Consider the following 16,965-nt stretch of genomic DNA (forward strand, 5'->3'; position numbering starts at 1 on the left):
GTCTCCCCAGACGCCTACCAGTGGCCCAAGCCTCCAAGTGAACCAGCCTCTCTTCCAGCCATTCGGGCTTCCCACTCAGCCTTCAAGCCCGTTTCCTGCCCAGCAAGCCCAGCCGAAGGTCCCTCCCAGCCGCTTGAACACCTGATCCAGCCACCTGAACACCGATCCAGCCACCCAACAACTGCCTTTTCCCCATTTTTTCAACCCAACAAATACATTTTATCTACTTGTCCCCTTTGCCAAAAATACCAACTTTTTACCCAACATTTTCTACACATTTTACCCCAAAACCATCATTACACCCTATAATTTACTCATATTTGCCATATTATTATTAATTTAATCAATTTTGGCTATAAATAGGAAATTTTCAAGACTATTTGGGGTGCTAAATTTTAGAGGACGATATACTTCAATTCCTACACTTTCAAGATCCTCTATTCTCTTCATCTTCTTCTTCTTTTTGGTTACTTTTCTATGAGTTTTAGAGGAAAAATTTGGGGGTTTTCCTTCAAATTTTCCTAAGTTATGGTTGTAATTTTTTTGTTTGTATTATCTATTCTAGTGATAACTCTACAAAATAGAGTTATTTTACCATATTTTATATGCTAATTGTTGTTTAGTTCTTGAGTTTTTAATTAACTTATTAAGTTTTTATGTAATTTTTAATTTATTAGTCTTAGTGTAGTTTTATAGATTTTTATATGTTTTTATAGATATTTTATTATAATATGTTGTAATTTAATTATATGAAATTTGTATTGTTAAGTTAGAAGTTAAAAATGTAATTCTTTTGAACTTAAATGCTTTATTAAATTAAGTTATAATCAATATTTTCAAATAATTAATATGATTTATTTATAATTGAAAATATTTGATTGTTATTTAATTTATTTTTATCTTGTAGGAATTATATTGCATGCTTGAAAGAAAGAAGAGAAAAGAAAACAAAAGTGGCATTTATGAAGAGAAAATAGCATTTTTGAAATATGCCATAGCCAACCCAACTCCAGGCCCACGCTAGAGCCCAGCAGCCTTCATCTCCTTCAAGCCCACGGATTGGGCCTCACAACCAGGCCCACGCCTGGCCCAACTCCCTTTCTCTCAGCATTTCTCCTCCCAGCCGTACGCTTCATCACCCAGCCTCTTCATGAAGCAAGCATCTTCACACGCCCACGCCACCTGTCGCAGCCTGATGTCTCCCAGCCTCTTCAAGCAGCATCAATCCACAAGCAGCCCAGCCGTACGCCTGCAGCTCTTCAACCATCTCAGCCAGCACTCAGCCCAAACGTGGGCTCTCTTCTGCCTCTGCACCAGGCTCGGCCCGCCTGGCCATCTCATTCAGCATCAGCCTCATCTCCTTCAGCAGGACCACGTTGGCCCAGCCTTGCACCAGCCCGTCCGTACGGCCCAGCAGCTCCACGCCTGGCACAAACAGCCCAGCCACCTGCCTTCAATCAGCCTCTTGAGCCCATAAAATCACATTTTGTCCCCTATGACAAAAATGCCACCTTTTTACCCATTTTCTACACACTTTTTTACCCCAAAATCATCATCACTCCTACAATTTACCCCTATTTACCATATTATTATTAATTTAATCAATTTACTTAATTTAAATTGATTATTTTAATAATCTCATTTTGGCTATAAATAAGGGTTTTGAAGACCATTTTGGGGTGCTTAATTTTGGTTACCATCTTTTTTTCTCTCATTTTCTCTCTACCATTCTCTCTTCCATTTGGGTTTTTCAAGAGCATTTTGCAAGTATGTATGTCTTTTATTTTGTAATTTCTACTCTAGTTATGTGCTTCTAATCTTTTTCATAAGATTATTAAGATCATGATGAAGCAACTTATAACTAGGTAATATTAATGTTGTATGTTGATTTCCCTTGTAATGCAACAAGTTTATGAATTTTTCTTCTTCATATATTTCTTTCATCTTTAATATCTTGTATTTTAGATTGTTAGAACATATTTACACTTTGTTCTTCATTAGTGCATAAACATAATATTCTTTGTGTAAGATATGTCATTAAATTGTACACATCCATGCTTAGAACAAAAATATTATGTTTTGCCTTATAAGTAATGTTCATTGATTTATTTGTTATTTCATTAGATTGATTTACACTAAATGCTTTGAAATTATAATTTTGAAAAGTGAAGAAAAATCCTATCTTTTTATAAGAAATTTGTGCTTAAAATTATAAATATTTTTGGAAAATGATAGTTTAAATTATTTTAACTATCACTAAAACTTGGAAATCAATATACTAATAAATATTATTAAACTTACATTTTGTGGATTCTAGTATCTTAATAATCTTTTCTTTTAACACTTATTGTCAACTCATTATTGGTTTATTTTCATTCTCTTAAATAGCTTTATTTTTCAATCTTTTATTTTATGTTCATAATATTAAAACTCATCAATCTTTGGAACTAGGTTAGAATTTATTACTTTTGATTTAAAATAGTTTTCTTTTTGATTTTAGACAACTCCTTTGGGTTCGACCTCGTGCTTACACGAAAACTATTCTATAAATACGATTCGTGCGCTTGCGAGTATAAATATTTAAACATACCCGTTTTGGGTCTACCATCTAGTTATGAGTTTCTAATATTTTTAAGATTATTAACGTGAAGATGAAACAATATGTAACTAGATAGTATTTATTTTGTATATTGATTTCCCATTTTGTGCAACAAAGTTTATGGATTTTTCTTGTTCATATATATCTTTTATCTTTAATATCTGATATTTTGGATTGTTAGATAATATGCACATTGTTCTTCATTTTGCAAAAATATAATATTCTTTGTGTAAGATGTGTCATTAAATTGCACACATCCATGCTTAGAACAAAAATATCATGTTTTGTCTTATAAATATTGTTATTTGATTTTTTGTTGTTTCATTAGGTTGATTCACATTAAATACTTTGAAATTATAATTTTTGAAAAGTGAAGAAAAATCCTATCTTTTTGAAGTAATTTGTGCTTAAAATTATAAATCTATTTGGAAAATGATAGTTTGATTTATTTTAACTATCACTAAAACTTGGGAATCAATGTATTTATAAATATTATTGAACTTATATTTCGTGGATTCTAATACCTTAATAATCTTTCTTTTACTATCTTGATTTCTACTTTTAATTTATTTTTATATATTGTTTTTAATTTATTTATTATTATATTTTATTTTATTTTTTATTATACAAAATTCCTATCAATCTTTGGAACTAGGTTAGAATTTATTAATTTTGATTTAAAATAGTTTTCTTTTTGATTTTAAGACAACTCCTTTGTGTTCGACATCCTTGCTTATACGATCACTATTCTATATAAACGATTTGCGCGCTTGCGATATAAATATTTAAAACATACCCGTTTTGGGTCTATTAAATCCCTATACTGACAAGTGTTTAGGAAAAAGGCCCATTTCTTACGATCACATACGTCTGTTTCACTTAGTATTATATATATGTATCATTAGTTTTAGGATTTTCCTAAAAAAAAATTATTCTTCGTAAAAAAGGGTTTTAAGGGGAAGGAGATCGTGGTTGAACTTAGGAGGGCACATAACACTTTGTTGCTGGCCTGTCTCTCTAGGTATTTGTTCAAACTCCATATGTATCATTAGTTTTAGTTTAAGGTTTCTCTAAAAAAAAATATTCTTCGTTAAAAAAGGTTTGAACTAACTAGGGCATGGAGTGTATGATTTTTTTTTTTATATTCTATTTATGATATATATGTTTTATGTATGATTATTGGTTTTAGGGTTTGACTGATTTTTTTTCTTTCTTTCTGGGATTGAAGGTCCGAGTGATCGGCTGGAATCACTGTACGAACATCTTGAAACATTCGATTCGGAATCTTGGGCTAGCTTCTTTAGCCAAAATGATATATTTTCGGAGATTGTCCGTGTGGAGTTGGAGCATATGGAGTTGGAGTGTATAGAGCAGCGGGCATCTTCGCATCTACCATGGAGGTACTCTTCAACCATGTCGGTTGAGATGTAGACTTTTGAGTCGATATCTCAGGCCACCTTCACCACCAAGGTCTTTTGTCTCATTTGTCTTTGCCGTCTCTAATAGTTGCATTCGGGTCAACTCAGGCCACCTCCACTGGCCAAGGATTTCCATCTAAGCCGTCTTTGCCAGCTCTGCCGAATGCATCCGGGTCAACATATTAGGCCACCTCCACCAGCCAAGGTTTCCATCTTAGTCACTAAAAACTCATTTCAATTGTCACAGAGAGCATTAAAATAACCATTTGAAGCTTTAACCATACACTGATCAGTTATGCAAGCGAAATATATAAATATGAGAATGCACTCTTGTAATTATAGACATTTCATTTACTGAGTACTTTATAATGATAAAGCAATCCGTTACTTTCACGTTCTGATATGTGTGTATATTTCTGGGTTATAAGATCAGATCATGTCTTCTTTTTTTCCTTTCAAATTTGATTTTCTTTTCACATTTAATATAAGTAATATGTTGCATCTCTTATGGTAACTGGTTACTCTTCTTATGACAGAAGCTTGCTCCTCTCAGGGTAACTGGTTAACCATCCTGATAACATGTTATTTAACCTAGATCTAAGATTTTTTTTTACATACTTGGAACCGTGGAAAATCAATCAAGTAACTAATTACCTTACAACACTTTGAAAAAAAAAACATACAATCTTAAAAAAGGAAAAAAATATAATAAACACAATTTATATTACAAAAAAAAATTACAAAACACCCAAAGAAAAATAATTATATAAAAAAATCAATTAAGCTAAAAAAATAATAATTAAATTAAAAAAATATCTTTCCAAATTAATAAAACTTGATTAAAAGTAAAACTATAGCATAAACTAATTTTTACACAAAAAAATATTGAAAACTAAATCCATAAAATTCAACATTCTTAACAAAAAAAAAAAGGCATAGAATAACTTTTTTTTTGGTTAATTTTTTTAAGAGATAGTTAGGTCATCTTTATGTGGCTTTGGGAATGTTTTGTGTGTGACATTTTAAAAATAAATAAAGAAAAGAAAAAATTATTTTTTGTGTCGAGCCCATTCCTTTCCCCTCTCTCTCAGTCGACTCGCCTCTCTCTCTCCCCATCTCCACCGTCCACGGCGGCAAGTTTCTCTCTCGGAGACGGGGACTGCAACAGCAAAGGAGTTTCTCTCCCATCTCCTTTACGGCTTGTGACTTCTCTCCTGTGATTCAGAAAATGGAAATGGACGATAGAGAAAGCTCGGCAGTACCATACTCGGTAACGGATTCAGTAAAGGGAAGTTTGGCCCACGTAGAAGATGTTCGAACGCACTTTCTCGATTTCTTGTCTCTCTCAGACCCAGATGTCCTCGCCCAAATTCCGCCTCTGCAACGCGCCCAATCGTTGCTCTTGCTAGCAAAAGCCACTACAACCCTTTTCACTTTGAAGTTGAGGTGTAATGGAGTTGACCCAGATGAGCATCCAGTCAAATCCGAGCTTGAGAGGTTAAGTTTGTATCAAAACAAACTAGAACGGTTCATAGGTTTGAGCAATGCGCCTCTTCGACCTTCCACCACCTTAAACTTTCAGGCAGCAACTCGTTTCATTCAGCATTCTTTGCCTGACCTTACCCCGGAACAGAGGAGAAGTATGAGAGCTGTTGGGAAAGAGAAAAAGGCCCAACGAAACAAGAGAAAGTATGAATCAACAGAGAAAAAGTCTGTTAAAACAGCTGCCCAGGAGTTTCTTGAAAAAGCAGCTTTGGAGCTTCTTGGTGGTGGTGACAATGAAGGCCGCCTCAAGGGGCCTTTACAGCTCGAGGAGGCTTCTGAAGATGAAGAGAATTCATGAGTATATCTTGGTAAAGTTTTACTTTTTATGAATCGTTGTTTGTTTGATGTATGTTGTGATATTACAGAAATGAGACAAAAAAAAAATACATTGTTGATGAGTTGTTTGATATGAGAGATTGTTGTTAATTTTTTTGGTATGATCTTCCATAGGGTAGGGTCTTGTATTTGGATGTTGGTTTATGTTTATTTGATATGCAAATGCGTACTGTGATTTTGGTGAGATATGACTGATGACCTCAACTTCAAGTATAGCTTTGAGGAGTGAGGAAATATGTAACAGTTTCATTATTTTGCCACTAAAGTTTTAATCTGAACTCTTTTTATGTATGTGCTTGCTTACTTTGATGTATTAGCTACTAATCTTAGATTGAACTCTATGTTTGAAAAACCTTGATTTCATTTGGTACAACAATACAATATAGTTGAACAAATAACTAGTCTTAGTAGAGAAAGTTAATAATGAGTACTCTTATTTGGATTAGGAACTATTTTTGATCAAGTTGAATCCTTTTGGGCATTAATAAAATTAATTTGTGTCAAAAAAAGTTCACTCTGTTTTTAGTATTTTAAATAGACCCACAAACATTTATAATGCTCAAGAAAAATGCAAACCTCGAACTCAAAACTTCTTACTTTAGTTTACCCTACCCTCATTACTAGGCTAACTCTGGTAGCTTACTATATTGTTTTGTGTGTAAGTTACTGATTAGTACTCTTTTGGTTTTTTTCTTATATATTGGTTTAGTAAGGCAAAAGAAAGAAGGCCGCCTTGATTAGCTTACTATGAATCAACAGAGAAAAAATCTGTTAAAACAGCTGCCAAGGAGTTTCTTCAAAAAGCAGCCTTGGAGCTTCGTGGTGGTGGTGACAATGAAGGTCGCCTCAAGGGGCCTTTACAGTTCGAGGAGGCTTCTAATGATGAAGATAATTCATGAGCATATCTTGGTAAAGTTTAACTTTTTATGAATTGTTGTTTGTTTGATGTTTGTTATGATATGAGAGATTGTTGTTAATTTTCTTGGTTTGATCTTCCATAGGGTAGGGTCTTGTATTTGGATATTAGTTTATGCTCATTTGATATGCAAATGCTTACTGTGATTTTGGTGATATGACTGATGACCTCAGTATAGCTTTTTATATATATGTTTGCTTACTTTGATGTATTAGCTACTAATCTTAGACAGAACACTATGTTTGAAACACCGGATTAAACGAATAACTAGTGTTAGTAGAGAAAGTTAATGATGAGTACTCCATTTTGTTATTCTGTTTTGGATTAGTAGCTTTTTTTAAATTTTTTTATCAAGTTGAATCCTTTTGGGCTTTATTAAAATTAATTTGTGTCAAAAAAAGTTCACTCTGATTTTAGTATTTTAAACGGACCAATAAAAATTCATAATGCTCAAGAAAAATGCAAAGATCAAACCTCAAAAAGGATTCATGATACTTTTTCATTGCCTAAAATGATCTCAATCGTTTGATCAATGTACAGAGTTGAACTTCTTCATTTTCCAAAATCAATAGCAAGCAATTAAAGCAACAGAAAACACCACACTTCTTTTTTCTCTGTTGAATTAGAGAAAGAGTGGTTCTGTTCAGAGGATGGTAGAAAAATTGCAAATATCTCTCTTCCTTCTACCGATAGAGGATTTACTGATGACCCCTGAAAAAAAAATCTTGTATTTACTCCATCATATCTGCTTACAGAATTCTTAGGGATTGACTATGTTAGGTGAAGAGGAAACTGTGTGAGGAGAAAAGAGTTGAAAGAAATATGTTATGTTTCACTTGAAAAATAGTTAAGGAAATAGGAAGTCAGAGGAAACGTGCTAGTCCTAGAATTTAAACTATGTTGAACTTGATTTCTTAATCATTAGTAGAGTGAGTTATTATTATATTTTTGAAAGGATTCATATATGAGATACTTGTTAAGTGATTTGAAATAATGATCTAAAATTCTAGATTAAGTATTATTAGGGTAACGTACGTACTAATTAAACACAAAAGAGCTCGCTAGCTAATTCATTTATCTTCAACTGGTTTGAAGTTTTGTTTGAACATGCTCCACTACTTAGGGTATCTCATAATCATCTTGGAATACATAAATGTTTCCAGGATCTTCAATTTTTTGGTGGGCTCAATCATAGAATGAAAAGAGGCTCACCAGCTCGCTTTTATTTGTTTCTGTTCACCTTCATTAATCCAGTTCTGGGATAGACTAGCTTTTCCCATATTTTGTTAATTTGTAAGCTCAGTTTATCGTCATCCGAGTCTAATGATAATGATGATATTTTCCAAATCCAATATTCATCATATTATTCATCTTCTCTTTGATGAGATCAAGTACTTGACTTTTTGAATATATACTGTGATCATAATGCCATGGATGATGGAAAACATTATGGAGTGGCAAAACTTCATCATCATCTTCTTCCCCAAGCCCAAACATCATCATCAACCTCAAGAATCTCACAAGAAGATTAGACAGTCCAATTTTGCTTTGCAAAGAAATGCTATGGCAACTGAGCTTTGTCAACTACATAATCTGGAATCCATCACAAACCTTTTTCTACATATTTTGTTAACTTTTCTGAGCATTAATAAACATTAAACAAAACAAAACAAAACAAAAAATGGAATTTAACTCTAATTAAACACAAATGACTCCAATTCTCTCTTATATCAACCCCAACTCACATCCTCTAGTTTTTGACATAGGAGAATCGCTTTCACTACCAAATTGCTAGTTACCTCTTGGGGTTAGGAAATGATCTTTTAGATTGGTAGAAATGTTCCTAATAAATTAATATTAACAATGTTGTCACACCAGGTACCAAAATCGAGAAACACCATGCCAATACTATTAGTGGTTGAGTTATTTATTATATCTTTATAAATTAGAATACTACTAGTACTTTGTAAAGAGAAATTTGTCTCACCATTAATTCTCTCTTTTATCAATTACCACTTAATAACCTGCTTATAGTGTATAGTCACATCATCTCACATTGAAACAAAATATTTTCTAATCTTTTTGTACTTGCTTTGGTTACTTATGTGTTAGCTAGAAAATTATGTTTTGGCTTAATTAGTGACAATTTTGGATCAAAAGTGGGAAATACACAATAAATTTATGTGATATATGAGATAATTGTTGAGGGAGATGGAAAAGAAGATTTCGATGATGTATGCTTATATTAATGGTTTGAAATAATAATGATCTAAAATTAATATTATAGTGTAAAGAAGATTTCGATGATGTATGCTTATATTAATGGTTTGAAATAATAATGATCTAATTAAACACAAAAGGAAAACAAACAAACAAATACTATTATATAAAAAAAAAAAGCTAAACTAAAAAGCTGCTTCTTAAGATGTTCTTGTTTGAAGCAAACAAATACTAAAAAAAAAAAAGCTAATAGAAAAAACTGCTTCTTCTCATGTTGAAGATGTTCTTGTTTGAAGCAAACAGATACTATAAAAAAAAAAAAGCTAAAAGAAAAAACTGCTTCTTCTCATGTTGACGATGTTCTTGTTTGAAGATACTCCACCAGTTGATTGTCTAGTTTGTGAGTTGTGCAGCCTCAATGTCATGTTGGAATAGTGTAGGCCTTCGCAGCAGAATCTTCAATTCTTTGGTGGCCTCGGTCATAGAATGGAAAAGGCTATCCAACTTATTCATTAATATTGGAGGAGTTGTGGGATAGTCTAACTCCTTCCATATTTGTTTAATATGAAAACTCATTACATCTGGAATTGGAATTGGAATTTGAAGACCAGGCTCAAACTCCTCCTCCGATGATGATAGTTTTCCAAATTCAATAATATTCATCATCAAGTCATTCATCTTATCTCTTATGAGATCATGTGTTGCTTGACTTTTTGAATAGATATTATTAATATTATAGATCCATTGATGGTAGGAAACATCATGGAGACGAGTAATTTCATCCATGATCTGATTAAGTATTTCATCTGCAACTGCATTTGCAATTGTAGCAGTCGATGATACGAGTGCAGTAGCAGGAGGAGGTGAAATCACTAAATTCTCATATGCTATATTGACCAACGAAAGGAATTTAGTAATGATGGAAGAAAAACACCAGCATTCTAAGCCTCCCAGTCATCATCGCAGCCATCATCATCATCATTGTCCTCGTTTTCGTCGACTTCTTTTTCCTTCTCCTCCTTCCCAATTTTGCACCAAGAGATGAGACAGTTCTACTCCACGATGTTGGAGCCAATTTTGAATATTTATTTGTCTTCTCTCAGCTTTTTCAATCAATTCCATCTTTCTTCTTAATATGGAAGATCTGAAGAGAGTGTAATTCAGATTTATTCTTCCTTAAATATTCTTTTCTATCATCGTCATCATCATCTAATGATTTAGTAAGAGTTTCAAACATTTTGTTTGAAAATCACAAAGAAGCTCTTCTTCTATTTCTTCCCTAAGATAAACTTTCAGATCAGTCATCTCCTCCTCCATTCTTTCCACCAAAGACTTCAACCTTTCTTTTGCATCACAATTAATGTAGCAAACAATGGGTAACTTCTCCATCTCCAAAGATCTCTATCTCTAATCTAATAATAACAATGTAACTCATCATAATGTTTATAGATAACTCATATTTTTGAAATCTAAAATATCTACAATATAAATATATTTATATATTCATACGGATTTTTAAATTCTACTATTACTATTTTTAAATATAATAATTAAAACAAATATTTATTTCATTGTTCCATTTTCAAATTTGAATTCAAATTTACTTAATTTAACTCTATGCCACACTAAAAAAAATATCTACAAAATACTATCAGATTAATTTTTTAAAGAAAACAAATATTCTACCACCATAAGATATTATGTGTAACTAATTATTATTACTATTATTATTATTGCTGCAAGGCTACAAGGATTGAAAATTATAATTACGTGCAAAAATGTCAAATTCTTAGTTTGATTAGTATAACTTACAAGATTATTATACAAATTAATATCTATTAATAGCAAAAATGAGTAAGTATTTTAGTTTTTAATATCTATTTATACAAATTAATTAATAAATGTGTTAATTGTTCCAAGTCTAACGATTTTTTTTTTAATTATTGTTTGGTATATTTAGTTAGGTATAATATTTTTATTAATGGCTACAATGAGTAGTTCTTTTAGTTATAAAATTTATAACTAATGTTTTTAAAATAACTTATCTAATTTTAATTTAATAGTGAATTATTGATTAATTAGTCCTCTAACTCTACTAAAATTTCAACAACATAACGGCTATAATAATCTTACCTATCCCAAATTTTAAAACCCTATAAATAACACTTAGAAGAAAATCTCTAATCATTCACAAATATCACAAATATCACAAATACTATTTGTAAATAATCAAATAACACTAAATTATTTCAAAATTCATATTAATTTTAATTAATCTATATATATCTATATCTATTCTATTATTGGTTTTAACGGTTTTTTATTTTTTTAATGTTAATTTTAACGGAATATTCCTACATTTAACATAATATTCTTATATCTAATGGTAGTTTGTAAATAAAATAAATAATTAAAAAAAGATATTTTTGAGATATTTTACCATGATAATTTTTTAAAAATAATTAAAAAATGATATTTTTTTTAGATATTTTACAATAATAATTATTTAAAAATAATAAAATTATTTTATAACTTAAATAAAATTTAATTAAACTTAAATTCACTTATTAAAATAATATTATATTAAATATATAATATATTCTACTGTCAATTAGTAACAAATTGATTTTTTTAAAAAAACTAGCAAGAAACTTAAATTTAAAATACATGTATAATATTTAATATTACATTAAACATATAATATATAATTGTCACTCTCAAATTCAAAAACTAGAACAAACATAAACTTAAACAAAAATAAATAAATTATTTAATTAAAATATGATATTTATTTGAAATTTATATGACATTAATATAAATTTAATAAAAATAATTACTAATTTTATAAATAAAACTAAGTAAACCTGCATAGCACGTTATTTATATCTAGTATATATATATATATATCAAGAGAACTTCATTTCCATGAAGTGAGATGCTAAAATTCAAACCACTCTATCTATTTTCTACTTCAATATAATTTTTTAATTCATTTTCATTAATAATTATAATAATATTAATTAATTCTAACTCTACTTCTTAACTACTTAATAATTAAAAATTACTAAAAAATATAATTAATTAAAAAAACTCTTAATGTGCATTATAAACATTTTAGTTACTATATATTATGTTACTAAAAATATCTCATTAACTACCTATATACAATCGTAAAAATAATATTAATGGGCATTATAATCATTTTAGCTATTATATATTATATTATTAAAAATATCTCATTAACTAACTACATACAATCGGTTATGTATATCTAATTATAAAATGACTCTATATATCAATATTATTAAAAATATCTAATACTCTATCGGTAAAAAATTATATTAATGTGCATTGTAAACATTTTAGTTACTATATATTATATTATTAAAAATATCTTATTAACTACCTATATACATTCGGTTATGTATATCTAATTATAAAAATCTTTCTATATATTAATATTATTAAAAATATGTAATATCTAATTAATTACCTATATACAACCGGTTTTGGTAACATTTGATAGTTAATTAAAAAATATTAACAATAAGTTATTAAAAAATATGGTAACAAGGTTTTTTCCTTTCTTTTCCTTTTATTTATTTTTGTATGGTGAAACCATTTCAATGTTTTTTGGGCCATTTTTCTCCTTTTATGTTCACACTATTTTTAGTCTTTTAATGATGAAATATATATCCATAAATGGATGCTCTTCTACAACTTTAATCATGGAATTAATGTATTTTTAAATTTTTTGTCAATAATTCTATTTTTTGTTTTCATAAACTTTATACATATATATTGATATATTTATTATGAATTATTTTTGAGCCATTTAATAGAAAATGCGAAAATTAATTGAGTTGCTAAGGCCAAGATAATATAATATTTCTTTAAAAATGTTTCAACAACTGATGGTATTTTTATTGTTGGTACTAATAAGATATACACAAATATAAATTATATATGTTAAAGAATATCGTCCATTATCTATCATCTAAAAAATCATAACTACAAATGTTAATAAAGTAACATATAATCTTATGACTGTTTGAGTCATTTTTCTCTCTTATATGAATACCAATAGAATTCATCACCTTATATACAATGTGTCCTTTATTCTTTTTAATCTTAAAATAATCTTAAAAGCACATGTTAATTTCAATAAACATTGTCTTAGTAATAAATAATTTTCTAATAATAATAATAATAAATCAATTATATAAAATTGACATTTATTTTCAAGATTTTTTATTTCATGTTCATTTTTTTTTTATATTTTGAATTCAAAATCAAAATATCTTAAATAATTAAAAATATTAATATATATGCGATATTTATTTGATAAGGAACATTATTAATTAAATTAATAAATATATTTATTTAAAAAAATAGATGATTCCAAACTGCGAAAGATCATCATTTATAAATTTCTCACACAAAATATATAAATATTATATAATAAACAAATTTTTTTTTTCAAAATATATATAATTCATATTCCTTTTTGACTTTTTTTAAGTTTTATTTTATAAATTTATTATAAAAAAACAAAAAAAAAATATCTAATTTAAAAAAAAAGTGGAACTTTTTAAATTTTATAATTATTAACTAATAATTAAAGATAAAAAAAATTCAATCTAATTTGAATTCCAATTTAATTAGATATTTAACTAAATAACTATTTGAAAAAATAACTTTTCTTATTTTTTTATTTCACTTTATTTTCATACGTTTTCAATCTTTTTGTTATTCTACTGTATTTTGTCACCACAATCTATTTTAAGATAACAATAAAATTAAGAAAACATTAAGAAAAAAAACCTAATTTATTATATTTTTCCATTTTATGGCTATTAATTAATTAAGGGAGAAACTCTATCTATTTTTTATGTGTGTATGTGGAAACCAAATTTGGTTAACAAAATAGTAAACGAATAATTGTGACCCAACTGAACCTGGGCATCTCACCAATTGTTTTCTTTGAAATAAGTAATTATAGGTAATATTTAATTACTTATAAACATGTTCCCAACACTAAAATAAAAAAAATTACAAAGTCCCACGTTGTTTTTGGAGTTAAAATTTCTCTAATTTTCATCTATATAATAACCAAATTTAGTTTTAGCTTATCAAAAACATCTTCATTAGTTCACGCATTACTAGGCTAGCTCTGATATCTTCATTAGTACTTGTTTGATCAATGTTTCCATGATAGAATGATAGAATATAACTAACCAAACTGTATAAACAGGAAAGTTGGACCAATTAGCTTACAGACTTGGATTTAAGGCTTTATATGATAGCCAAGTAGACGACTAAAACAATAGTAATTAACAATCAACACATCACACAAACCCTTCAGCATGTTTTTTAATTTTCTCTCTTATATATAGATAAATATAAATATATAAAAACTAAAGACTTTGGTCAAAAAGAACAAACCCAAGAAATTATTTAAGAAAAATATAGAGAGTCTAGAAAGATGTCATAAGGAATTTATGAATTGTTTGTCTCTATGCGGAGAAGATGCTACAATAAAATTAAAAAGAGATGAAGAATTCCTACAGAAGCGTGGAGTAGAAGTGTCCTACGTTTTAGTCAACATTGCCAGGATTTTGATACGTACCGAAGAAGACAGGGCTCCCACAAACGACAAGCTGACAAAGGCAATTGAGAATGCCAGTATTGGAAGACAGCCATGTATCACAGACAGATTATTTTGCGTTTTGACAGCAGTAAACGGTCAATTGGAGGTTAGAAAAGAGGAAATGAAGAAGAGAAGGAAGTACAGCACGAATAAGTTAATTGACTTCCTAATGGGGGAGATACTAAGCCTTGAGGTGATGTATAATTGCAAGGATGTAGATGTAGTAGATGCATGTGAGAATGGGACAATGAAGAAACTAAGAAAATGCCCAGATGAGGTACTGAACAATAAGCTGAGTGTCAATATAAATAAAATTTGGGAGAAACTAGAGCTAGCGGAAAGAGGTACAGAAATTTTTTTGCAGCTTAATAAAGTGTTTAGGCTGATGGAAGAAGGATGTAACAGAATAAACCTGGACAAAAAGGAAGCATTGGGAGAGGATGGTAAGGCTTTTGATGCTGCAACTGTTGAAGTAAAGAAACAAACAGGACTTCTTGAAGCTAAACTATTCTAAGAGTAATGAAGTAGTTTATTTCTTCCATTTGTTACATTGCCTTTTGGCTTTTGGTTTTGGTTTGTTAATATGATATTCATTACTTCAGTTTCTACTATAACAAAATATATCTACGTGTCTTTGTGTGTATGTGGAAACAATGCGCCGTGCCACATAGTTTAGCAAACGCACAGTAACAAATTACATGCAAAATTATAGCGTGTACCTTGAAATTGAAGGAAGAACCAGACAACTGCTGCTTCCTCAGCCATCTCCTTCTCTTTCTCAATGTCAAGCTATCTTGCATTGACAGCAATAGGCTCAGAGTTTCAATCTTAATTCTACACTATATAGGGTTAATCGTGTGAAAACTACAATAAGAAACAAAGAGTACACGAAGAATTAGTAAAACCCATGAAATTGAGGTTGCAAACTTTTATGCAAAGCTATCGAACACTCAAACAATCCAGAAACTAAGAACACAAGCACACAAGAACACACACTCAAAACAGTAAAGAACACTTCTGTTACGTGGTTTAGAAGGATTTCTCCAACCTACATCCACGGGAAAACCAACTCTCTTATGATCTTTATTGCTCTGATGATGATTACAAAGTAAGCTATGTGTTTTCAAATGATTACAAGCCTTTATATAGCTATAAAACAGAATATAACTAACCAAATTGTATAAACAGGACAGTTGGACCAATTAGCTAACAGACTTGGATTTAAGGCTTTATATGATAGCCAAGTAGACTAAAAACAATAGTAATTAGCAATTGACACATCAAAATTCTCCACCTTGATTGATAATGAACCCTTAGAGAGAAGATTTTCAGACCACTATTCTTAATCATCTGTGATCTGAAGCAAGTTTAGACAATGTCTAAACTTGTTTATAGGCAAAGATTTGGTAAGCATGTCTGCTGGATTGTCATCAGTAGATACTTTGCTGAGTTTGACCCTCCCCTCTGAGATAATATCTCGAATAAAGTGTAATCGCACATCAATGTGCTTATTTCTTTCATGAAAAACCTGATTTTTGCTGAGGTGAAGGGCACTTTGACTGTCACAGTAAACAGTTAAATGTTTTTGGTCTATGCCAAATTCTCTAGTAATTCCTTTCAGCCACAATGCTTCTTTTACAGCTTCTGTACATGCTATGTATTCAGCCTCAGTTGTAGATAAAGCAACAATAGATTGTAGATTTGCTTTCCAACTAATAGTGCACCCATTCAGATTGAATACATACCCTGTTTGTGACCTTCTTGAGTCAATGTCACCAGCATAATCAGAGTCTACAAATCCCACTACTTCTGACTTACTAGTACCAGATCCATACAGTAATCCCATATTTGTAGTTCCCTTTAAATACCTCATGATCCACTTGACAGCTTTCCAATGCTCTATGCCTGGTTTTCCCATAAATCTACTCACAATGCTTACTGCATAACACAGATCTGGACGAGTACAAACCATCAGATACATTATACTTCCTACTACATTTGTATAAGGTATCTTTTCCATATAGTTACTGTCTTCTTCAATAAGAGGGGATTGGGTACTAGAAAGTTTGAATTTCTAACCTATAGATGTGTTAACTGGTTTGGTATCATTGAAACCAAACTTACTTAGAATCTTAGAAATGTAGCTTCTTTGAGACAACTTCAATCTTCTACAGTTTCTGTCTCGAGTTATTTCTATTCCTACAATCCTCTTGGCTGAACCTAGATCCTTCATCTCAAACTCTCTATTCAACAATTTCTTAATTTTGTCTATTTATCCCTT

At 29.9% G+C, this 16,965-nt stretch overlaps 1 protein-coding gene across 2 annotated transcripts; it reads left to right on the forward strand.

The window, feature by feature from the left end:
- The first annotated feature begins 5,042 nt into the window (after positions 1 to 5,042).
- On the forward strand, positions 5,043 to 7,015 carry LOC133800740 (uncharacterized). Of its 2 annotated transcripts, none has more exons than XM_062238771.1 (2): positions 5,043 to 5,870; positions 6,612 to 7,015. In XM_062238771.1, exon 1 carries the CDS (start codon positions 5,246 to 5,248, stop codon positions 5,858 to 5,860), a length of 615 nt encoding a protein of 204 aa, XP_062094755.1. In that variant the 5' UTR covers positions 5,043 to 5,245; the 3' UTR covers positions 5,861 to 5,870; positions 6,612 to 7,015. The 2 variants fall into 2 exon arrangements, with proteins under 2 accessions (XP_062094755.1, XP_062094754.1); XM_062238770.1 differs by having other exon boundaries at positions 5,045 to 5,870; positions 6,608 to 7,015.
- Positions 7,016 to 16,965: the final 9,950 nt, after the last annotated feature.

Source organism: Humulus lupulus, chromosome 9 (genome assembly GCF_963169125.1).
Source record: "Humulus lupulus chromosome 9, drHumLupu1.1, whole genome shotgun sequence".
Taxonomy (NCBI): Eukaryota; Viridiplantae; Streptophyta; class Magnoliopsida; order Rosales; family Cannabaceae; genus Humulus; species Humulus lupulus.

Excerpts from the sequence above, each read along its gene's own strand:
- LOC133800740 (XM_062238771.1), top strand. The coding sequence starts at position 5,246 with ATGGAAATGGACGATAGAGAAAGCTCGGCAGTACCATACTCGGTAACG.